Source organism: Pelophylax lessonae (assembly GCF_965119305.1).
Source record: "Pelophylax lessonae genome assembly, chromosome: 1".
Lineage (NCBI taxonomy): Eukaryota > Metazoa > Chordata > Amphibia > Anura > Ranidae > Pelophylax > Pelophylax lessonae.
In genome coordinates this window covers 855,128,034-855,153,667 of record NC_138768.1, presented here as the reverse complement: position 1 = coordinate 855,153,667, position 25,634 = coordinate 855,128,034, and the positions used below count along the sequence as shown (strand labels likewise).

The 25,634-nt window shown below is 44.2% G+C and overlaps 1 protein-coding gene across 1 annotated transcript in view; it reads right to left on the bottom strand.

Moving 5' to 3' along the window:
- Positions 1-12,924: 12,924 nt before the first annotated feature.
- Positions 12,925-25,634, bottom strand: part of EMX1 (empty spiracles homeobox 1) — a 100,472-nt gene continuing 87,762 nt past the window's right edge. The window contains exon 3 of the mRNA XM_082257615.1: positions 12,925-13,511. Coding sequence (XP_082113741.1) covers positions 13,344-13,511 — 168 coding nt within the window. The 3' untranslated portion in view covers positions 12,925-13,343. The remainder of the gene's footprint in view (positions 13,512-25,634) is intronic.

Below are 25,634 nucleotides of genomic sequence, written 5' to 3'. Positions count from 1 at the left end.
GACCCCCAGCAGACTGCTACCGCTGAGGCCGCAATACATGCACTTCAACAAGACCGCAGAGCGGCAGAGGACTACGTGGCCGAGTTCAGGCGTTGGAGTTCTGATACCAATTGGAACGATGCAGCCCTTCGTTACCAATTTCGGATGGGACTATCTGATCCTCTAAAAGATGAACTGGCACGAGTTGAGATACCCCAATCCCTGGACGCACTTATTAACTTGTCAATTCAGATTGACTGACGACTAAGGGAACGTCGCTCTGAAAGATCCTCAGGCCAATATCGGCCAACTTGGATGCTACCTAAAGTTCCCAGTTTCTCCAGCCAGACTCCTTCTGCTCCAGTAGCTCCGGGCCCGGACACCTCCGAACCCATGCAGTTGGGCTTGCTTCGTCCCTCTCTCACCATGAAGGAACGACAGCGCAGACGAATCAATAACCTCTGTATGTACTGTGGGGAACCCGGGCATTATGTGAGGTCCTGCCCTGCAAAGATGCGTAAGTGCCTTTCAATCTCTTCAGTGCATGTTCCTGTTTCACCTAACCAAGCCTCTCATCTTACTCTCCCCATCATGTTACAGCTCCCAGGAAGGAGTATCCAGGTATCCGTCATAATTGATTCCGGAGCCTGCAGCTGCTTCATAGACTTGACGTTTGCAGCCAAACACCTCATTCCACTTCAACCAAAGGCCCAGGGACTAGCTGTACATCTTGCTGATGGCTCTGTCATTAAATCCGGTCCAGTCACACAAGAGACGGTCCCTTTGCTTACTACCAAGAGTTTTTACGCCTGGATGCCATTTCATCACCTCGGTTCCCCATCATCCTAGGTATGCCCTGGCTACAGGCCCATAACTCCCAAATCAACTGGGCCACTGGAGAAATCAAATTTCCTTCAAGCTATTGCCAGCAACATTGCCTGCAAGAACCTTCAGTTAACACCTCACCCTTTGAAAATATATAAGGTGACAACACCCTAAACCTGCGCAAAGTAACAGGATAGTGAAGAAAAAAACGTATATCTTAATTTTTTTAAAATATCATAGACACACACATGTCTTATAATCGTGCAATAAACAGTGGGGGAGTGATCCCAAATCAGAAGCCGCAATCAACACAAATATGTGAAGAATGATAAATGAGTACTTATTCCTAAATATACGATTGCGCTAAACCAAAATCCACTGTGTAAAATAAATCAGCAAACTATAAAATAAAAATAAAACAATACAAACAATGAATTCAATAGTAGGTGAAGAAATAATAAGTGATATATTCACTCAATTTTAAGTGTTCATAGCGTAGTCCATAAATGGCAGCAGATATTCAGATGTTATGTATCAAAGGATTCGCTTATAATATGGCACTATAAACCTCCACCAGGACACCCGAAATGTGCATGCGCTTACCGGAGGCTGTGGACCCCTTATTATAGGGGGTCAGACACGCAAGTAAGATCATAAACACCAGGCATGGGATAGAGGCACCTTTTCCCCGTAAACACTGCAAGTCCCGATCTGTTGACCCAGGATATGGGCTTCCAAACAATATATCCAGGGAAAAAACAAGAAGGGCTCGATGGTGAAGTACGTTAAAAACCATACAAGTTTATTCAGAAAAGAGTGCACTCACAATTAGGATGAAAAATAGAAGCTCAAATGTACATCAAACGGCTCTCCAGGTGTAGGAACGTCTTCCGCGTTCCACGAGCCTTCCACCGAGAAACCGGAAGAAGGGATGGCGTAGTCACAAGTCCTTAGCGTCCCGATGCGTTTCATAAGCACGCCGGCTTACATCATCAGGGCCCCCAGAAGGGTGCAGAGACCCTCCCTCCTCATAGGTCCTACGACTGCCCTTTTGAACTGTTACCAGTGGCTGAGGTCCCTTTCGGAAGGATTTACCCTTTAACTGAGCTTGAATTGGGCACGCTAAAGGACTATATTGATGATAACCTAAGAAAAGGGTTTATTCGCCCATCTACCTCTCCGGCTGGCGCAGGCATCTTCTTTGTTGAAAAGAAGGACCATTCACTGTGACCCTGTATAGACTACAGAGAATTGAACAAGATTGCTGTAAAGAACCTTTATCCTCTGCCTCTTGTGCCCGAACTGTTTCAAAGACTGGGAGCCGCAGTCATCTTCACTAAACTGGATGTGCGGGGAGCAGTATTCGAGAAGGAGATGAATGGAAAACGGCATTTCGTACTCGATTCGGGCACTTTGAGTACCTAGTCATGCCTTTTGGGTTATGCAATGCACCGGCCACCTTTCAGCACTTTGTCAATGACATTTTTCGTGACTATCTGGACTTGTACGTCATCGTGTACCTGGATGACATCCTGATTTTCTCCTCCTCACTTGATGACCACCGTAGACATGTCGGAAATGTGCTAACCCGAGTACGGCAACATGGCCTCTACGCCAAACCAGAGAAGTGCGATTTTGAACTTCAGTGTATCCAGTTCTTAGGTCTGATCATCTCTGTTGAAGGCATCAAGATGGACCCTCAGAAAGTCACCGCCATCTTAGATTGGCCAGCTCCTATGGACAGAAAGGGGGTTCAACGCTTCATCGGGTTTGCCAACTTCTACCGGAAGTTTATTAGGGGGTTCTCTGCTATTATCGCCCCCCATTACCGAACTAACTAAGCAAGGAACCCGATTCCTCTGGTCTCCCAAAGCGCAATCTGCTTTTGAAGCCCTCAAGAAGCTGTTCACGTCAGCACCCATCTTGAAGCACCCTGACCCTGCCTTACCGTTTGTTCTTGAAGTTGACGCCTCGGAAGTTGCAGTGGGGGCTGTGCTGTCTCAACGTCAAGGAGCTAAAGCCCTACTCTACCCGGTTGCTTTCTTTTCCCGCAAATTATCAATAGCGGAAAGAAATTATGATGTAGGAGAAGCGGAGCTTTTGGCCATCAAGGCCGCATTGGAAGAATGGCGTTACTTACTTGAAGGTGCAGCACATCCCATTCTTATCTATACAGACCACAAGAATCTAGAATATCTGAGAACGGCTAAGAGATTAAAACCTTGGCAGGCAAGGTTCTCATTCTCATTCCATATAATGTACAGGCCAGGGTCGAAGAATTCAAAACCAGATGCACTTTCCCGTATGTTCAACGACCCTGAAATGTCCACACTCCCAGACACCATCCTTCCCTCAGGAAACTTTCTTATATTACAGGAGAATCTCCTATCCCGACTCAAACAGGTTTCTGCTGAGATTGCTTCGTCTTCTGAAACCAGCTTACAGGCACAGGATGGCCTACTGTGGCATGAAGGTAAAATGGTTGTACCTAAGGACTTAAGAATGACGGTGTTAGAGCTCTGTCATGACCACAAGCTGGCCAGACACTTCAGTGTCCTGAAGACGGCTGAACTGGTACAACGCACGTTCTGGTGGCCTCAGGTGGTAAGCGACTGTAAGAGCTATGTGGAGTCTTGTACTACTTGCTCCCAAAGCAAGAACAGCAGGGTAAAGGCCTGGGGTTTACTGAAGCCATTGTTCCAGAGAGACCCTGGAAAATGATCTCAATGGACTTCATTGTGGAACTCCCCCCGGCAGAGGGTTTTTCTACCATCTTTGTGGTGGTGGACAGACTGTCCAAAATGGCCCATTTTTTGCCCATGAAAGGTACACCCTCGGCTGTGGAAACTGCAAAAATTTTCATCAAAGAAATTGTAAGGCTCCATGGTGTTCCAGCCAACATCGTGTCCGACCGGGGTGTCCAGTTCACCTCCAGGTTCTGGAAAGCTCTGTGTGGTTCTCTAGAGATTGATTTGGCTTTCTCCTCCGCATACCACCCTCAGACGAACGGACAAACAGAAAGAACCAATCAGACCCTGGAGCTGTACCTCCGTTGCTTCTCTTCCTTCTCCCAAGATGACTGGGTCTCTTTACTCCCCCATTGCCGAGTTTGCTTATAATAACTCTTTCCATTCTGCCAACAAACAAACTCTGTTTTTTGCTAATTACGGCTACCTGGCTATGCTGTGGATGAATGGCTAATGTGCTCACCTGGAGCAGCTTTCTTTTCAGTGATAATGAACCTGAACCTACCATCCAGTCTGATAAACCAAACCACTATTTCTTTACAACTACAAAAGGTAGAAATCTGTTACAAAGTTTGTTAAATCCCTGAAATGTACGTTGATCACCCAGAGGAAATTTTTTTATTTGCAACAACAATGGAGTTACTATTTAGGTAAAGCTGGCCATACAATACGTGTAAAACTTTGTAGAACGTTCTTTTTATTTTCCAATCATTAATGGGGGTCAAGTTGACATTTGTTTTTGACCGCAGTTAAAAGCAAGTTCAAAGAAGCAGTTTTCAAATGCATGAATTTCTAACAGTATAACTGTATGTGGTTTTCATTCAGGAAAGTTCATTCCTTCCAAAATCAAATGTTAAAAGCAAACAATATAGTCTGCCCCTCTTTCTCCCCCTTCTTTCCGGCTCCTTTTCTTCCTTCCCACCCATTGTCTGGTCCTTTGTTTTTTTCCTAGCCCTTTTTGGTCCCCCCCCCCCCCTCAGCATGGACGAGCTCACGGTGGTCTCCCTGAACGCTAAGGGGCTGAACGTCCCGGAGAAGCGTAAGGTCCTTCTTAACGAATTGCATCGCCAGCGGGCTGATGTGGCGTTTCTCCAGGAGACGCATTTCCGCTCAGACCGCCTGCAGCGACTGACTAACCGGTATTACCCCACTTCCTATCACTCCACGCACGCTGCTGCCAAGTCACGGGGGGTGTCCATTCTTGTGGCTGCCAGGGTGCCTTGGACTTGCCAGGACTCCCTACTGGATCCAAATGGCCGTTTCGTGTTTCTGAGGGGCACCATTGGGGAGACTATGGTGACACTGGCGAGTGTCTATGCTCCTAACGATGGCCAGGACGTGTTTATCGCCCGAGTCCTTAAGCAGTTGGCCTCCTTTCAGGTGGGCCAGCTGATCTTGGGGGGCGACTTCAACGTCCCGCTGTCCCCGACATGGATACGTCCTCTGGCGGCTCTTCAGTGCCCCACACCTCGCGGAAACGAATTCTTCGTGCTCTCCACGAGGCTCAGCTTATCGACGTGTGGAGAATGCAACACAATGGGGAACGAGACTATTCCTTTTTCTCGCCACCCCACAGGTTATACTCCAGGATAGACTACTTCTTGATCCCGCATTGCCAGTTACACGCGGTGCTGGAGTCCGCGATCGGCACGGTGACTTTCTCTGATCACGCGCCGATTTCGCTGGTGTACAAGTTGGCGGATGGCATGCGGGGGAAGACGCGGTTCTGGCGCCTGAGCGATTCCTTCCTCAATAACGAGGAGGTCCGCTTGGACGTCCTGAAGGAACTTACGGAATTCTTCCGGACTAACGCCACGGATGACTGCGATCCAGGGATCGTCTGGGAGGCCCATAAGGCGGTCATTCGGGGGGTGTACCTGAAACATGGTGCTCGGCTGAAGAGGCAGAGATCTCAACAACTATAGCGACTCTTGGGGGCGATCCACCTGTTGGAAACCTCCCACAAAAAGCACCTGGACCAGTCAGATGAACAGGAACTGTTCGTACTCCGCCGCCAGGTGCAGGATCTTATGTTCTCCAAAGCCAAAGCTGACCTGCAGAGGGCCCGACATGCCTTTTATATGGAGGGGAACAAGTGCGGGAGGCTTTTGGCGGCCTCGGTTAAGGCGCAGAAACTTGCCAATTATGTTCCCCGTATCTCGTCTCCCGCGGGGGGTTCCGCTACGCTGCCCGAACAGATCGCTAGCACGTTCCGGGGCTTCTATGACTCCTTGTATAACCTCCCGGACCAGGGGGGCACTTCGTCCGCCGTGGAGGAATACCTGGCCTCGGTGGTCCTCCCATCTTTGGGAGCTGAGGCCAGGGAGGAACTGGAGGCACCCATTACCCCACTGGAGCTCCAATCAGCGGTGGGAGCTTTGCAGGCGGGGAAGGCCCCAGGTCCTGACGGCTTCACCCTGCCTTATTACTCCACCTACCTGGAGGTCCTTGGACCTCACTTAGTGGCGTGGCTTAACTTGCTGGGCAGGGGGGAGTAGTCTTTTCCACCGGACACGCTTCGGGCTCACATATCGGTCCTCCCCAAGGACGGGAAGGACCCTTCCAGCTGTGGCAGCTACAGGCCTATCTCCTTGCTGAACATAGACCTGAAGGTGTTCACAAAGATTCTGGCCAATCGCCTCAGCCACCATATGCCGCACTTGGTCCACCTGGATCAGGTGGGCTTCATTCCCTCCCGGGAGGCAAGGGACAATACCTCTAAGGTCTTAAACCTTATCCACATGGCCCAGTCGATGAAAACGCCCTGCGTATTACTCAACACGGATGCTGAGAAAGCGTTTGACCGCGTCAGCTGGCGGTTCATGCTTTCTACGTTGAGGGCGATGGGCTTCGGGGATACGTTGATGTCCTGGATAGGGCATATTTACTCTCGCCCATCGGCCCAAGTGAAATGTAATGGGGTACTTTCTGCCCCTTTTGACATCTCTAATGGTACCCGGCAGGGATGTCCCCTATCCCCGCTGCTGTTCGCGCTTTCTCTGGAGCCATTTCTGGGGCGGGTACGGGCCAACCCCGATATATCGGGAATTAAGGTTGGTGACCTGGAGTGCAAGGTGTCGGCATACGCCGACGATATGCTCTTCTCCATCACGAACCCGGCGATCTCAGCGCCTAATTTGCTGATGGAACTGGAACGGTACGGCCGGTGTTCTAACTTGAAAGTGAACTTTCACAAGTCCGAGGCTCTGGGGGTGGGCGTTCCGGCCCCCCTCTTGGCGCACTTGTCTTCAACGCTGCCTTTCAGATGGACTCAGGGAGCCCTGACGTACCTCGGGACCCACATCCCCTCGGATTTGGCCAAAATCTATGAATTGAACTTCCCGCCCCTCCTGACCCATATTCGTGGCCTGCTACAGACTTGGAATACCGGACTGCATTCCTGGTTCAGCCGGTGCAACCTAATTAAGATGTCGATCCTCCCGAAGATTTTGTACCTGCTGCAGGCACTGCCTGTGAGGATCCCGGCCTCATTCTTTGCCCAAGTCCACGGCGTCTTCCTGAAATTCATCTGGGCTCACGGGAGGCCGAGACTGTCTCGGGCCCAGTTGACTCTACCGAAGCACTCTGGGGGCCTGGCCCTCCCGGATGTAGCTAAATATCATCAGGCGGTCCACCTCGGCCGGCTGATTGACTGGCGGAGACATGGTACGGGTAAACTGTGGGTGCAGTTGGAGAGGGGGCAAACTGCCGCCTCCCTGGAGGGAATGCCGTGGGTTAGGGGGGAACTTCCCCGAGGCATCCGGGCGCATCCCACGATAGGCGTGACGATTACTACCACTCATCGCGCTCTTTCCCACCCCTCCATATCCACGCGGACATCCCCGCTTTACCCGATCCTGGGTAACCCAGAGTTTTCCCCTGGATTGGGGGACTCGGCTTTCCGCGAATTGATGTCCAGAGGCGTTTCTCATGCATTCCACTTCCTCAGGGGATCTCGGTGGCCGACGATAGAGGAGCTGATGTCGAGTAGTGGCTCCTTTCGACTGGGGTTCTGGCACGCTGCCCAGGTACACCACTATCTTCGCTCCTTACCAGACCCCTCGGCATTTTCCAGGGACCTCACTCCATTTGAGGAATACTGCGTGGGGGACGGGAACCTGCCGGGCACGCTGTCTAAATCCTACGGCCTCCTGATCTCACCGGGGGAGGACTATGTCCTCCCTGGATTGGACAAGTGGGAGCAGGATCTTCAGCTGCATCTCACCCCGGCGCAACGCCTGAAAGTGTACACCCTGGCTTTGAAGACCCCGACCTGCGCGAAATTGCAAGAGTTAAACTATAAAATCCTCACCCGGTGGTATAGGGTTCCCTCTATTTTGAATAAAATCTTCCCAGACACGTCAAACCTTTGCTGGAGGTGTCAGAGCGAAGTAGGCACGATACTCCACATTTTCTGGTCATGCCCCCGTCTACGTCCCTTCTGGCAAGCCGTCCGGGCCCTCTTGGGGGAGCTATCGGACCGGGAAATCCCGGACACCCCGGAGTTCTTCCTACTTCAGGTCTCCTCTACACCGATCTCGAAGAGTAAAAAATCAATTATCCCCCATGTTTTGAGTGCTGCGAAGGCCTGCATCCCGGTGCTTTGGAAGACGACCAGAGTACCGACTATAGGGGATTGTATGCGCAGGATGGAAGATATAAACAGGATGGAGGACCTCACCCTCACGAGGCAGCATCGCAGGGAACGATACGATAAGATATGGGGTTTCTGGAATGTCTTCGTGCTCTCTGACAAGGGCAGGTCTCTGATGTGCGGTTGATTCTCACCTCGGGAATGCCCGTGGGTTTTGTCCGTGCGGGGAGTTGCCCCCTCTGTTACCCCCCCCGTCCCAATCCCTTCACCGTCCTTCTTTGTCTTCTCTGTGTATCACCCATTCTTTGGCTCTGTTTTCTCTTATCTTTCCCATCCTTTAGATAAAATTGGGGAGCGACAGCCGGAAGCGGTTTTCCTCTCTCCGTAATGCAGCTTTTCTACATACCTGTATTAGTGCCTGGCTATCTATGCATCGTGTTGGAAGTGCCTGCACCATCCCCGCCACCGGGGATGGGTCCTACGATTATGCCAGGACCTTCATTGATCATTGATCTACTGTTTTAGTTTGCTTACATATGTCTGTATGATACATGTCACAAATTGTTTCTCGACTGTTGTTCCTTTTTCATAAATAAAAATATTTGAAAAAAAAAAAAAAGCAAACAATATTTGGAAGTACTTTCCAATAACATTTTTCAAGTCATCAATTTTTTTCAGGATTTTCATACGAACGTTCGTTTGGAAATCTGCTAGTGCAGGCATCACTAAATGGCTGACCACAGTCCATACCCGGACTGAGCCACTGTCCCATCTGGATCGCCACGATCCTGCCATTTAAGGGCTGGCTTTTCACCTCAGCCGCCCCGCTGTCAGTATCACAGCAGAGTGGAGAGGCGGGCAGAGTAGTTCTATATAGAGAGCGGGAGGCACAGCAGCTTTGGATAGAGGGTGGGAGTGGGAGCTGCCGGAGTTAACTTTTCACGTTAACCAGCTGATGATTGGTTTTTGGATGCAGGGCGGTCCCAGCAACCAATCACCCTGATGGTTAACTTGAAAAGTTACCTCCAGCAGCTCCCACTCCCACCCTCCATCCAGAGCTGTCTTTACTCTGGCTGTCTGCTTCGTGCCCCAGTAAGGTAGGAAAGTGAAGGGGCAGAACTGCAGGGGCTGTAATGTTAATGGGGGGAAGTGCAGAGCTGCAGGGTCTACAATGTAAATTAGGGGGACAAAGCTGTGAGGGGCTGTAATGTGCCTCGGGGGGGGGGAGCAGAGCTGCAATGTATATTGGGGAGACAGAGCTATGGGGGGGCAGACATTCAGGGCTGCAATGTGAATTTTTAGGAGGGGGCAGAGCTGCAGGGGCTGTAATGTATATTGGGGAGACAGAGCTATGGGGGGGTAGACATTCAGGGCTGCAATGTGAATTTTTAGGAGGAGGCAGAGCTGCAGGGGCTGCAATGTAAATCGGTGAGACAGAACTATAGGGGGGAGGCAGACATTCAGGGCTGCAATCTGAATTTGTAGGAGGGGGCAGAGCTTTAGGGGCAGCAATGTATATTGGGGAGACAGAGCTATGGGGGGGCAGACATTCAGGGCTGCAATGTGAATTTGTGGGAGGGGCAGAGCTGCAATGTTTATTGGGGAGACAGAGTTATGGGGGGGGGGGAGACATTCGGGGCTGCAATGTGGATTGGGAGGAGGGGGCAGAGCTTCAGGGGCTGCAATGTATATTGGGGGGACAGAGCTATGGGGGGGGCAGACATTGAGGGCTGCAATGTGAATTGGGAGGAGGGGGCAGAGCTGCAAGGGCTGCAATGTTTATTGGGGAGACAGAGCTATGGGGGGGGGGAGACATTCGGGGCTGCAATGTGGATTGGGAGGAGGGGGCAGAGCTTCAGGGGCTGCAATGTATATTGGGGGGACAGAGCTATGGGGGGGCAGACATTGAGGGCTGCAATGTGAATTGGGAGGAGGGGGCAGAGCTGCAGGGGCTGCAATGTTTATTGGGGAGACAGAGCTATGGGGGGGGGGACATTCGGGGCTGCAATGTGAATTGGGAGGAGGGGGCAGAGCTGCAGGGGCTGCAATGTATATTGGGGGGACAGAGCTATGGGGGGGCAGACATTCAGGGCTGCAATGTAAATTAGCCACTTAAAGACCGGAAGGTTTTACCCCCTTATTGACCAGGCAATTTTTGGGATTTGGCACTGCATTATTTTAACTGACAATTACGCGGTCGTGTGACGCTGTACCCAAACAAAATTTATGTCCTTTTTTCCCACAAATAGAGCTTTCTTTTGGTGGTATTTGATCACCTCTAAGGTTTTTAATTTTTGTGCTATAAACAAAAAAAGAGCGACAATTCTGAAAAAAAAAAAAACAGTATTTTTTACTTTCTGCTATAAAACATATCCAATAAAAAAATGTAAAAATGCTTTTTTTTAATCCTTTTAGGCCAATTTGTATTCTGTCACATATTTTTGGTATAAAAAATCCCAATAAGCATATATGGATTGGTTTGCGCAAAAGTTATCGCGTCTACAAACTAGGGGATAGATTTACGTCATTTTTATTTATTTTATTTTATTTTTTACTAGTAATGGCGGTGATCAGTGATTTTTCGCGGGAATGTGACATTGCGGCGGACAGATCAGACACTTAACTGACACTTTTGAGGGGACCAATGACACTAATACATTAATCAGTGCTAAAAATATGCACTGTTACTGTACTAATGACACTGGCAGGGAAGGGGTTAACACCAGGGGCAACCAAAGGGTTAAGTGTGTCCATTGGGAGTGCTTACTAACTATGTGGGGGATGGACTCTCTGGATGAACACAGAGACCTGTGTTCCTAAACAGGAGGAACACAGGATCCCTGTGTTCATCTCTGACAGAACAGCAGTCTGCCTTTACATGGGTAGACCTGCCGTTCTGTCTTCATAGGGAGCGATCGCGGGTACCGACGTCCACCAGACCCAATGATTGGCTCCCCCTCTTGCCAATCGGCGCGTGTGCGCGCCCCCCCATAGCTGCTACACGAAGTGCAGCACCTATCCTCCCTATGTTTCATTTTGCATAGAAACCCCAAACGCTACCATAAAGATTGAACACACTTTGAACCTACCTGTCTCTCTGTCTTTGATTTCATCAACGTGTGTTCCCGGTACCAATAGAGGAAGTTACTGGTCATCCAAGGGATGAACATAATAAGTTTAACTATCAGTACAGGTACGTCGTTTCGCATAATAAAACTACGGCGGCTGGTGGGAAAGTGGTTAGAGGGACACAGCTGTGGGGGGTTGTAATGTGAATGGGGGGGGGGGCAGAGCTGCACAGATTGTAATGTGAATGGGAGGGGTGAAGGGGGGGGGGGGCAGAGCTGCACAGGTTGTAATGTGAATGGGGGAGGGGCAGAGCTGCACAGGTTGTAATGTGAATGGGGGGGCAGAGCTGCACAGGTTATAATGTGAATGAGGGGTGAAGGGGGGCAGAGCTGCACAGGTTGTAATGTGAATGGGGGGGGGGCAGAGCTGCACAGGTTGTAATGTGAATGGGAGGGGTGAAGGGGGGGCAGAGCTGCACAGGTTGTAATGTGAATGGGGGGGGGGGGGGGGCAGAGCTGCACAAGTTGTAATGTGAATGAGGGGTGAAGGGGGGCAGAGGTGCACAGGTTGTAATGTGAATGGGGGGGCAGAGCTGCACAGGTTGTAATGTGAATGGGGGGGGGGGGGGGCAGAGCTGCACAGGTTGTAATGTGAATGGGAGGGGTGAAGGGGGGGGCAGAGCTGCACAGGTTGTAATGTGAATGGGGGGGGGGCAGAGCTGCACAAGTTGTAATGTGAATGAGGGGTGAAGGGGGGCAGAGCTGCACAGGTTGTAATGTGAATGGGGGGGGGCAGAGCTGCACAGGTTGTAATGTGAATGGGGGGGGCAGAGCTGCACAGGTTGTAATGTGAATGGGAGGGGTGAAGGGGGGGGCAGAGCTGCACAGGTTGTAATGTGAATGGGGGGGGGGGGCAGAGCTGCACAGGTTGTAATGTGAATGAGGGGTGAAGGGGGGCAGAGCTGCACAGGTTGTAATGTGAATGGGGGGGGGGCAGAGCTACACAAGTTGTAATGTGAATGAGGGGTGAAGGGGGGCAGAGCTGCACAGGTTGTAATGTGAATGGGGGGCAGAGCTGCACAGGTTGTAATGTGAATGGGGGGGCAGAGCTGCAATGTGAATAAGAGGGTAGAGCTGCGAGGGGCTGTAATGTGAATGTGGGGGCAGAGCAGCGGGGGGCTGTGATGGGAAGGGGGGGACAGAGAACATTGCTGTGGGGAGGGGATGCTGTAAAGGGGGCCAGAGGACACTACTGGGGGGGGGGTGATGTGAAGGAGGGAAGGGGATATCGATGTGTGGGGGAGACTGAGGACCTTGATGTAAGAAGGGGATTGTGATATAAGAAAAGGGGGCTGTGACGTGAAGGACCTGTGACATCTAATAAACGTGATTCGGACCTCTGCTGGCAGAAATTTTTTATGATCAGACCTCCCAAAATTTTATTTTAATACCTCTGTACTAGAGTATCCACTAGTGGCCAGCTTAAGTCTCTCCTATTTCTCTATATGTATCAAATATATGTCATCTCTACATGTATGACCTATGTTGTGCATTATTTTTGGCCTCAATATTGAATTGTGGTTAAAGTTTGGCCAAACCTAAACCAGGTTTGGCCAAACATTAGCCACAATTCAATATTGGGGGGGGCATTCACCTCCCCATTGTATTTTTTATTTTTTTTCCCCCTTCATATCACTACAGGAATGCGCACTCTGTTTCAATATTATTTTTTATTAACACACATTTACACACTAAATTGGTAATAACTACTTTTTTTATCAGATAAAGAAAATAAATAAAAAAAATTAAGGAAAGAAATAAGGAAGGCCAAAAAAAAAAGAGATTTTTTTTTTTCTTTTTGTTTCACAACCATAAAGTCAACGGTCGTTTTTACAGCTGATAAAAGTCCATAGTGATATCAGCTTGGCCTGGCCCACGTCTCCATGTGGTGTGACAAGTGCATGACTTCCTCCATAACACTGGTCTACCCCCCGAGCCCATGTCTCAACAGCTTTGTGGGGAGATTCCATGTTATTTGTTCTGGGTCATTCCTGTTCAGTCATTTTTTTTAATGTTTTCTTCCAGCTGTGAAAGTCTGTGGTTGGTTTGGGGCACTAAGAATCCACCCACTTAGTCATTGGATGTGACATCAATGTCTTCCCCGTTGGATTGCTTGGTGGCCAGTCTCCATCTGTTAATGTGGTGGGAGCCTTTCTTCTTCTGGTCGGAGTCTGGTCCTTCTTCCTCCAACTTCTGTCTCTTGTACTTGGTTCTTCTGTTCTGAAACCAGACCTTCACCTATCAAAATAAATGAAAGAATTTACCTTTTTTAGTGTGATTTACTTTTGAGTAAAATTCTAAATATTAACGACAACCTACAAAGCCATCCACAACTCTGCACCCAGCTACATCACCAACCTTGTCACAAAATATCACCTAAGTTGTAGTCTTCACACCTTCCAAGACCTAGCTCCTTGGACCTCAACTTTCCAAGACCTTTCAAGACCTAGCTCCCTCATCACCTTTCATGCTAGCATTTAGGACTTTCCCAAAACCTCTCCCTACCACTGGAACTCCCTACCTCCGATCTGTCTGGCTGTCTTTTACTCTGTCTACCTTTAGGTGATCCCTGAAAACTCGTCTTTTTAGGAAAGCCCTATCCCACCCCCAACTAACTACTAAAAGTTACTTTGTCGAACAACTCATTGCACTTCCCTTTAGATTTAAAACAGTGAAAGAAACCTCGCGCTTATGGTGTGACTATATAAATGAATAAATAATATATAAAAAAATATAAAAATAAATGACACTCTCAATTGTCTGTGCAATAGCTGCTAGCTGCAAATTAAAGTGCATGTGCCTTTAGAAAATATAATACCAGTGTTGCAGCGCTACTATTAAAAAATGAATGTAGAGTTGTGCAAAAAATATCAATTCGTGCAAATGTGCAACAATGTGTAAATATAGAATATGTGAATCACACAATATGCTTAATCAGTAGTGTTAAAATTAATTAAAACATACTACTAAAAATCCACAAATATTGTGCTAATCAATAAAGCATATAAATATAAATATCATTATGATAATTGATAAAAAAAAAGTCCATAAATATCCATCAATATGTGAAATAATTGTGAAATAATTGTGCTCCGCTGAGCACCCGCATTGATTAATCCTCTTGGCTTGAGTTGTAAGGAACCTGCAATCTGAATTGTATGGAAACTGCAAACAGTTCATATAAAATTTTGAACAATAATAATAATAATAATACTTTATGATAATTTTATAAAGTATATCTACAGTATTTTTAATTTAAATAGAGTAGGGTTTTCTCTCACTTTCAGTCCTGGCAACAATGGCCGCAAAGGATAAAAGGAAAGGTTTAATCTTCCTAGTGGGCACACAGACAGCAATAAAAACATGAACGGGATTTTAGCCGTTCCACATTCTCTTCAAAACTGGAAAAAAAAAAGTTTTTGTTTTTAGATACGCTTTGTGTAAAATGTAATATTTTTATTTACTTTAATAAAATCTAAAATAATTTTAGATACACATAATAAAGAAAAAAAAATGTATTTTGTTTATGTTGTTTACTTTTATATATACAATATATTTTTTTTCTCTGTTGATAATTTTTTTGGTCTTTTTATTTATTTATTTATTTATTTTTGTCTAATCCATTGCAACTATCTATTCCAGTAAAATATTATTTTATATATATATATCTATATATATATATAGATATATATATATATAGATATATATATTATTGTCATTAGTTTCAGCAGCTTTTTAAGTGTTAAAAACAAAATAATTTTAGATACACATAATAAAGAAAAAAAACTGTTTACTTTGTTTATGTTGTTTACTTTTATATATATATATATATATATATATATATATATATATATATATATACAGTATATATTTTTTTCTCTGTTGATAATTTTTTTGGTCTTTTTATTTATTTATTTATTTATTTTTGTCTAATCTATTGCAACTATCTATTCCAGTAAAATATTATTATTTATATATATATTATTGTCATTAGTTTCAGCAGCTTTTTAAGTATTAAAAACAAAATAATTTTAGATACACACAATAAAGAAAAAAACAGTTTATTTTGTTTATGTTGTTTACTTTTATATATATATAACATATTATTATTTTTTTATATATATATTATTGTCATTATTATTATATCATACAGGATTTATATAGCACCAGCTGTTTCCGCAGCTTTTTACAAAGTAAATGGAACATTTAATTTTCATTTTGATATCTGATTATAGCCATGAAAGACTTCCTTCAGTGTTCTTCCTGCATTTTGATGTCTTGGGTAATTTATAATTATTGAAAGTAAACTGATTAAAAGATTGAAATATGTTTAATAAAATAACAACATATTGACAAGTGATGAGTGCTTTCATCTTATATAAGATAATATGACTCACTCAAGATTAAATATTTTTCTTTCCAGAAAAGACTACAAAAAGTAAGGTTCAAAATTGTTTTGTTATCTTTAGAGCAAGATTCTAGCTATCCATGTGTATAATCCAGCTGCAGGGATGAACCATTGTTTTGTGCTATAAGGTGGCTGAACATTTTGTTTAAAGCACATAATTGGATAATAGCTTTTAAAATGTTAACTTTCAAGTCATATAAACATTATTACAAAACAATAAATGACATTAGATTTAGCATGTTTCTAGAACAAAGACTGTCAACCTTTTTATCTTTGGGAAGTTAAAAGTTATGTACAAAATTTCTATTCATTTAATAATTACTGCTTTTAAAAAATTTGTGATTCTAAAAAAAAAAAAAAAGCTTCAAAACATTTTGTTCTCAAAAGAGCTCCAACTGAAGGAATAATTTACCAGCAACAAAAATTGACTTCAAGGCTGTCCATACGTTTTACAATGTTCCTTTAGATTTGTCAAAACCATATAATATGAGGTCAATCCTAAACACTTTTAATTTGTATGTAATCAGACAGGCCCTTGCACTACATAGTTGAACAACAATTTAAAGGAAATTGAATAAGTATATTGCAAAATGTATGGCCGGCTTAAGACTCTTATTAGGGCCCTTTTATTTAATACAGGTATTTATATAGCGCCCCCCAATTTATGAAACACTTTACATACTCTACAAGTTCACGCCCTTTAAGGAGCTTATAATCTAAGACCACTATCTCACATGCATGCGTATACTAGGGCCAATTCAGACAGGATCCAATTACCCAACATGACTTTGGACTATTATAGGAAACTGGAGTACCCGGAGAAACACATTCAGAGACAGAGACATAAACCGCAAATAGTGCATTAGGTAAAGGTCTTTGATGCACAATGTAAACCTAATGTTAGCGAGAACGTTTAATTTTGTTTTGGAAAGAGAAGAGAAGGGTGAGAATGTGTCAAGTTTTTATATCTATAAAACCTGATTTTATAAAAAGTATTTCTGTCCCAATTAGGGTTGTGTTCTACATGTAGGAGGTCAAGAACCAGAATGCTGGCTGCTGCCGGTAGTACTACAATAGAAAAGGGTGGAGATCAGTTAAAAATGTTCAACTCAGCAGGTTGACTTTTCTTCCAGTACCCAAAGGTTATCTGTTGTAGTCCTACATGCATGAGGTCAAGAATCACAATGCAATGGGGTGGATAGAGGAAGTTAAATCTCTCTTGGCCAGGGAACATCTTACTTACAAGCATAGAGGGAGCACTACGAAATTTGAGCGAATATGGGGACCATGGCTGGATGTGCCAGGGCTGGCTCCCCTTCACCTGGTCACGAATAGGATCGGGGGGGAGGGGGGGTGAGCCACTCCTCCTAATATGGTGTTGACATGCCTGGTTATGATGTGATAGTGCCCGGGCGGATGTGGGGGCTTCAGGAGGAGAGGGTCACATAACTATCTCCGCCCTGTTGGGCTACATTTTATGGCGGGGAGGGATCAAGGAACAATTTACCGTTAGGCTGGGTGTGTGCACCGTTTGTTTTTCTCTTCTTCTTTCTCTTTTATCTTATTTTATCTTTCCGGAGTAGTGCAGTGTATTTAGACCAATCCTTCGCAATTGTATAGCCAATCCTTGGCATTGGTTTTAGGACTGGGCTGTTCTCCTTGAACCCGGGGGGACTCATACTTTACATGTGATAGTTGTCCATGCTGTACCCCAAATATGCATTTATGGCTGTACCCACTCCAGTGTTATTTGCTTGTATACACCGCAATTGTCTTGTTTTCTTGTGTAGTGTTGGATGTCTTTCTTTTTTTTTTTTTTTTTTGTAATGAAAAGTTTTTCAATAAAAATTATCTGATTAAAAAAAAAGAATCACAATGCGGATAGTGCTACAATAGAAAAGAGTGGAGATCTGCCAAAAATGTTAAACTCAGCAGGTTGACTTTCCTTCTAGAACCCCCAAGGCTTTCCATCGCAGTTCTACATGTACAGTACGAGGTCAAGAATAACTATGCTGGTAGTACTAGCTATGGAAAAGAGTGGAGATCAGTCAAAATGTTTAAATCAGCAGGTGGACTTTTCCTCCAGTACCCAAGGTTATCTGTTGTAGTCCTACATGTATGAGGTCAACAACCACAATGCTGGTAGTGCTGCAATGGAAAAGAGTAGAGATATGTCAAAAATGTTCAGCTCAGCAGGTGGACTTTCCTCCAGTACCCCAAGGTTATCTGTTGCAGTCCTACATGTATGAGGTTAAGAACCACAATGCTGGTAGTGCTGCAATGGAAAAGAGTAACGATCTGTCAAAAATGTTCAGCTCAGCAGGTGGACTTTCCTCCAGTACCCCAAGGTTATCTGTTGCAGTCCTACATGTATGAGGTTAAGAACCACAATGCTGGTAGTGCTGCAATGGAAAAGAGTAACGATCTGTCAAAAATGTTCAGCTCAGCAGGTGGACTTTCCTCCAGTACCCCAAGGTTATCTGTTGCAGTCCTACATGTATGAGGTTAAGAACCACAATGCTGGTAGTGCTGCAATGGAAAAGAGTAACGATCTGTCAAAAATGTTCAGCTCAGCAGGTGGACTTTCCTCCAGTACCCCAAGGTTATCTGTTGCAGTCCTACATGTATGAGGTTAAGAACCACAATGCTGGTAGTGCTGCAATGGAAAAGAGTAACGATCTGTCAAAAATGTTCAGCTCAGCAGGTGGACTTTCCTCCAGTACCCCAAGGTTATCTGTTGCAGTCCTACATGTATGAGGTTAAGAACCACAATGCTGGTAGTGCTGCAATGGAAAAGAGTAACGATCTGTCAAAAATGTTCAGCTCAGCAGGTGGACTTTCCTCCAGTACCCCAAGGTCATCTGTTGTAGTCCTACATGTATGGGGTCAAGAACAACAATGCTGATAATGCTGCAATGGAAAAGAATGGAGGTCCATCAAAAAAGGTTCAACTCAGCAGGTGGACTTTTCCTCCAGAACTCCAAGGTTATCCATCGCAGTTCTACTTGTATGAGGTCAAGAACCACAATGTTGATAGTGCTAGCTATCGAAAAGCGTGGAGATCAGTCAAAATGTTTAACTCAGCAGATAGACTTTTCCTCCAGTACCCAAAGTGGTCCATTGCAGTGCTTTCTACACATTACCTTGGGGGGGGGGGGGCGGGTAGAATGGGCTGAGAGACAGGGGAAAACTTGCCACCCTAGTACTAATAATATATATTGAGCACCCCCAAATGGAGCAACTCCACTGTTCAGGCAATAATCCAACCGGGACCACAATTAAACAGCTAGCTGCTCCTTGTTTAGACCTGCTACTACATTGTCTAGCAGACTAAAGTTACCAACTTCCTTTAAGATATCATGGGGCTAAATACCTAGAGATGTAAGAATGTATGTTACTTTAAACCATGTCCTGTAGGAACGTTTGCTTTTCGCTATGCCCGCCAATCACTGAGTCACCATGGCACAGGTTGCGTAGTACAATTACTTTTTTCATGTAAATCTGTCCATACCATGAAGAGGGCACTTGATTGTTCTTGCCTTCAAAGTCTAAGGCCTGCAGTACTTCCTTGGCCATTATCAAAATGTCAAGACCACAGTTATCAGTTATAGGTCCACTTACTAAATTTTTAGTCCGAGACCCAAATAATTGAACAATATTAAAACAGAGGTGTATGTCCTACCTGGCTCAAGACTTTCAAGCAATGTATTAGAGAATTGTATGGGTTTCACTGATGTAAATTAATATTCCAAGCTTTTGAGACAGCCCAGGCCGTCTCACACCCTGACTGAAGAAGAGGTTTTGAGCCATCTCAAAATTTGCAGCTACGATTTGCTCCAGTCCAATAGGAGGTATCATTTAACTCTGCATTTTTGTCAGTGAAGCAAGCACAGGATTGGGAAATTGGCGTAAAACTTGCATATTTTAGTAAATCCTTCCCTGTATTTCCGGAGCCTTTGTGTAGTTTGAGGTGTCAACCCTACATGCGTTGTGTTAAGAAACAACTGTATTATAAGTCAAGTAATTTAATCATTGTATTGGCTCAAGTTTATATGGAAAAGATGATGGTTTAATATGTCGTCTAGCGGCGCTAATAACATTGAATGGTCTGCGGAGAGGGGGAGGGGGGAGGAAATTATCGCATGCGTGAACAGGGAAAAAAAATAACATATATTTCAAACAGAATCTACTGGGTGAGAACTCAGCGTGATGGCAATTATACACATTGACTAATTCCAAGATATTCAGCGTGAGCCGCAAACTCTCAGTTGGCCACAATCCACAAGAATGTGAAAATGCAAACTGCATATTTAATACTCCAATTTTAAAATGCAAGAGTACATGATCATCTCTCAGAACGGAGGCAGTCAGGCACCCGATGACAAGTAGACAGCTGATACGTGGCACACAGATTCAGGGTATAAGGACACTAAAAGGGGAACTCTGTAGCATCAAATAGTGACTGGAATTTTTTGAGACACCCGCTGTGTTCTTTTCGTTACACATCAGTTACCCACGTTACAAAAAAATGAGTCTCTGAAACTCATACCCGCATTTGGATTACCTAACTCTCATTATCCATTGTCTACAGCTTGTTGGGATGTTATTTTTTTAATTGTACACACCTACCCTCGTTTTGCTCTGTTGTAGTTTGTTTTGTGATTATGTGCACAATGCTGTCCACATTAGGGCATATTGTATGTCCAGTACAATAAAAGATGTGATACAGTATATGGCTAAAGGTTTTAGAACAGCCAACCATCAAAAGCATGCTGGATATCCCATTCCAAACCATGGGCAATTAATATGGATTTACCCATCCATCAACCTCCCCTGTGGTTATAACTGCTTCTACTTTTCTGGGAAAGCTTTCCACAATATTTTGGAGTATTCCTGTGAGCATTTTTGCCCATTGAGCCAAAAAAGTTTTTGGGAGGGCAGGTACTGATGTTAGTTAATAAGAACTGGCTCCCAATTGGCGTTCCAGATCAACCTAAAGGTGTTCAGTAGGGTTGAGGTCAGGGCTCTGTGCAAGTCACTCAAGTTCCTTCACATCAGACTCAACAAACCATGTCTAAATGGAGCTGACTTTTTTTTTGTTTTGCAGGGGCAAGGTAAAACAATGTTTTATCTGAAAGAAAACTGCCAGGAATATTGTACAGTGGTTGGACAGTATGCCAACAGTTTGATTAGGCCACAATAAAAGATAGAGAGATTAGGCAGCTTTTATCTTGGAATAAAAACGAAGTGTCTTTTTTTCTGAGACAATAGCTACTAGTATTGTTCAGTGGCTGGACAGTATGTAAGTAGCTTGTTAGGCCGCAATATAAGAGGGAGAGACAAGATAGGTTTTATTTTTAAATATAAATGCCATGGTTGACCAAAGAAGTTGAGTGCACGTGCTCAGCCTTATATCCAGAGGTTGTCTTTGGAAAATAGACATATGAGTGTTGCCAACATTACTGTAGAGGTTGAAGGGGTGGGGGGTCAGTCTGTCAGTGTTCAGACCATACGCCACACACTGCATCAAATTAGTCTGCATGGCTGTCGTCCCAGAAGGAAGCCTCTTCTAAAGATGATGCACAAGAAAGCTTGCAAACAGTTTGCTGAAGACAAGCAGACTAAGGACATGGGTTACTGGAACCATGTCCTGTGGTCTGATAAGACTGAGATAAACTTATTTGGTTTATATGATGTCAAGCGTGTGTGGCGGCAACCAGGTGAGGAGTACAAAGACAAGTGTGTCTTGCCTACAGTCAAGAATGGTGGTGAGAGTGTCGTGGTCTGGGGCTGCATGAGTGCTGCCGGAACTGGGGAGCTACAGTTCATTGAGGGAACCATGAATGCCAACATGTACTGTGACATACTGAAGCAGAGCATGATCCCCTCCCTTCGGAAGACTGGGCCCCAGGGCAGTATTCCAACATGATAACAACCCCAAACACACCTCCAAGACAACAACTGCCTTGCTAAAGAAGCTAAGGGTAAAGGTGATGGACTAGCCAAGCATGTCTCCAGACCTAAACCCTATTGAGCATCTGTGAGGCATCCTCAAATGGGAGGTGGAGGAGGTCTCTAACATCCACCAGCTCTGTGATGTCGTCATGGAGAAGTGGAAGAGGACTCCAATGGCAACCTGTGAAGCTCTGGTGAACTCCATGCCTAAAAGGGTTAAGGCAGTGCTGGGAAATAATGGTGGCCACACAAAATATTGACACTTTGGGCCCAATTTGGACATTTTGACCTAGGGGTGTACTCACTTTTTTGGCCAGTGGTTTAGACATTAATGACTGTTTGTTGAGTTATTTTGCGGGGACCGCAAATTTACACGGTTATACAAGCTGTACACTCACTACTTTACATTGTAGCAAAGTGTCATTTCTTCAGTGTTGTCACATGAAAAGATATAATAAAATATTTACAAAAATGTGAGGGGTGTACTCACTTTTGTGAGATACTGTAAATAGTAATACATTTTTTTAAGATTTTGTGTCCAAACTTGCCTCCAAAGTCCGGTTTTGCGCTTCTTTTGTTTCTTTATATATTTCTACCTGTCATCACAATTGTTTAATGTATTTTATTTTGTGTTAAAAATGATTTACAAATTTCCTGTTTTTAATTTTTAACATTTTGTTTGTCCTTGTAAGATCATCCCTGCCGAACAAACACAAAGACGGATGGCAATGCAAACTATGTAAAAAATACTGACAGCTGGGGGGGCTGCCATATTTGGTCAGAGACTAACTTCAGTCCTAGTTGACTTTTGAACAAGGACAAAAGGGAAAGGACATACAGCAGAAATAAAGTAGGCATATAATCCTATGACCATAGGCTGCTGCCCTTCCCCAGAGTGAAGTCTTCAAACACAAAGCAGCATGTGCCAATGCCCATCCTACTGTTTCAAGTAACAACCTCCCCATGTCAACTCTTTGCTGGAGCCGGAAAAAAATTCTCAAATCCCACACGCTCTTAGCACCTGTATGCCTGCTTGCCACCTGAACTGCTTCCATAATTAGTGGTGAAAACATTCTCCTTCCTCTAGGTTATGACCTGATCATTGCAACCTTTTCATACCGTCATCACTTTTTTTATGTTTTTTTTTTTTTTTTATTTAACCACTTTACCACCGTAGGATTTTCCTGCTAAAAGACCAGGGTTTTTTTTGCGATTTTTTACTGCGTGACTTTAATGGACAATTGCGCGGTCGTGCGACGCTGTACCTAAATGAATTTCACGTCCTTTTTTTCCCACAAACAGAGCTTTCTTTTGGTGGTATTTGATCACCTGTGCGATTTTTTGATCACGCGCTATAAACAAAAAAAGAGCGTAATTTTTGCAAAAACAACAATATTTTTCACTTTTTTTTATATGAAATTCCCCCAAAAACAAATGTAAAAATCAAAATTTTTTAAAATTTTCGGCCAATTTGTTTTATGCTACCTATGTTTGGTAAAAAAAATCGCAAAAAGCGTATTTTGATTGGTTTGCGCAAAAGTTATCGCGTTTACTAACAAAGGGAAAGATTTTTGTCATTTTTGGTGTTTTTTTTTTTTAACGAGTAATGGCGGCGATCTGCGATTTTTTTTGCGGTACTGCGACATTGCAGCGGACAGATCGGACCCTTGACTGACATTTTTGACACTTTTGGGGGTACCAGTGACATTACTGCAGTAATCAGTGCTATATATATGCACTGTTACTGCAAAAATGACACTGGCAGGGAAGGGGTTAACAGTATTGGACAGGGAGGGGTTAAGTGTGTCCTAGGGGCGTGATTCTAACTGTGCAGGGACAGGTCTACTAGTGTAAAAACAAAGATCAACAGTTCTACATAGTAGAACCATCTGATCTTCACTTTTACACAGGGAGAACAGACAGGCGGCTTGTTTACATAAGCCGCTCTGTCTTTCTCCCGCTGTACCGGCGATTGTAGTGTGACCGGCGGACATCGGGTCCGCCAGTCACACTCCCGCACTCCTCCGTGAACGAGCCTCAGCGGGCGCGCGCCTCAGCGGGCGCGCGCCCGCCCGCTATTGGCTCTAGAAGGAGTGACAGGCGAGCGACGTAGACCTACGTCACTCTGCCTGGCCGGGGCCGACTGCCGCAGTAAATATACTGTGCGCAGTCGGCAACCGGTTAAACATTTCTATAGATTTATTTTTTATACTTTTCATTTTTTTTTATTTTGAGATTTTATTTTTTTTTATTTATTTATTTATTTATTTTTATGATTGTAAGATAAGATTTGCCCATACCGAGCAAACACAGGCAGGTATAGCAAAACTGTAAATAAAAAAAATGAACTTCTAGATGTTGAGGATGCACCGCAGGCTAGAGGATGTCCAACATGCGTATATGGTACTTGCCTGTCCTGCTGCAGGTTTCATGTCAGAGTTGGCCCCCAGCGCAGTGGGGGGAGGTTTGTGACCAAGAAGCTGACTTATAATAAAATGGATCAGACCTGGATCACAGAGGTCTATCGGACACCCACTGCATATATTACTGATAAAATCAATACATTTATTTTATATACGCTGAACCCAAAACTTTTCATGTAAATCTTGTTGCTCCTGCTGCTACCAACTGACATTTTTGCCTCTGATACGGTTCCTTCTTCTCCTTTCCCTTCACCGTGCAAAAAAAAAAAACAACTGACCCCCTCAAATCCAAAAAGATTTATTTTTAATTTTTTTTTTCTTTAATTAAATCAATTTTTTTTTTAAAAGCAAACTTTCTGTACCTTCTGTCTTAACATTGCCCTGTGCCTCTACAGTTAGTGGATCAACAAACTCTGAAATCAGCACAAATCTACCTTCCCATCATAAATATCCTATAATATCTTCCAAAAAAGTGCAAGTGCAATAATCATACTCAATAATAATTATTACAGAGAGAAGAAAAAACTTTCTCTAATAATCAGTTCAAAAATATGTTGAAAATAGTGATAAAAAAATTTGAAAAAATATGTTATAAAACAACTATTCATATCAGTGAAAAAATCAGTGGAATAAATGTGGGATAACAAAACAATTCATATCAGTTAAAAAAAATAGAGATAAATATATACAAATCAAAAACAAAATTAATAAACAATGTCCATACTTTAATATTCCTAATAAAGTCCTAAAAGCATTCAATTAAAGGGGAGAAAAGTGAAAATATTCTGTGCAATGAATTCGCCCGGGACTCGGACACTGGACATCACTGCGCATGCTCGATTCGCGCAAATAGAGCACAAATATTACATGCTGGAACCCTTAGTGTCAGGTATACACTTGCTCAATGTAATTTTTTATGTTTACTTTTAAATAAACAAAGAATCTTTTTTATAGAATTACGCTATGTGGATTTATTTTTCCTCCTCCAATATGGTATATCCCTATCTGCTCCTATAAGAGTGTCTGTGTGACAGGGAAATGGCTCAGCCACTTCTGCATCTCAACCAATGAGGAGGGAGAGACCCAGGAGAGCCTCAGCTTTTGTGCACATCGCTGAATCCAGTTGGGGATCAGGTAAGTATTTGGGGTGAGGGAGCTGAGGTGGGAGCTGCACACTGAAAGTTTTTTTCCTTCATGCATACAATGCATGAATGTAAAAAAAAACTTCAGACTTTAGAACCACTTTAAGGCCAGACAGTTCCTCATGGTCACAAAAGAGTGATCCTTGAACATACCAAACCTTTTGGCAGTACCTTTGACACCTGAACTCGAGACTTTAATTGGTATCCACATATGTTGGCCATATAGGTGTGATGGGTAGGTTCCACCACTTTTTACCATATGATGTACTTCTGCATCCCCTTAAACTGTATTGAACAATGAGCACAATTTACAGACAGCATTGAAGTCCACTTGGATCATACAATTGTTTTTTCTGTAAAAATTAAAAAGAAAAAAAAAAAAATCTTTTTCCCTACAGCTCACTATGGAAGATTTCTTCAAGTGATGTTATAA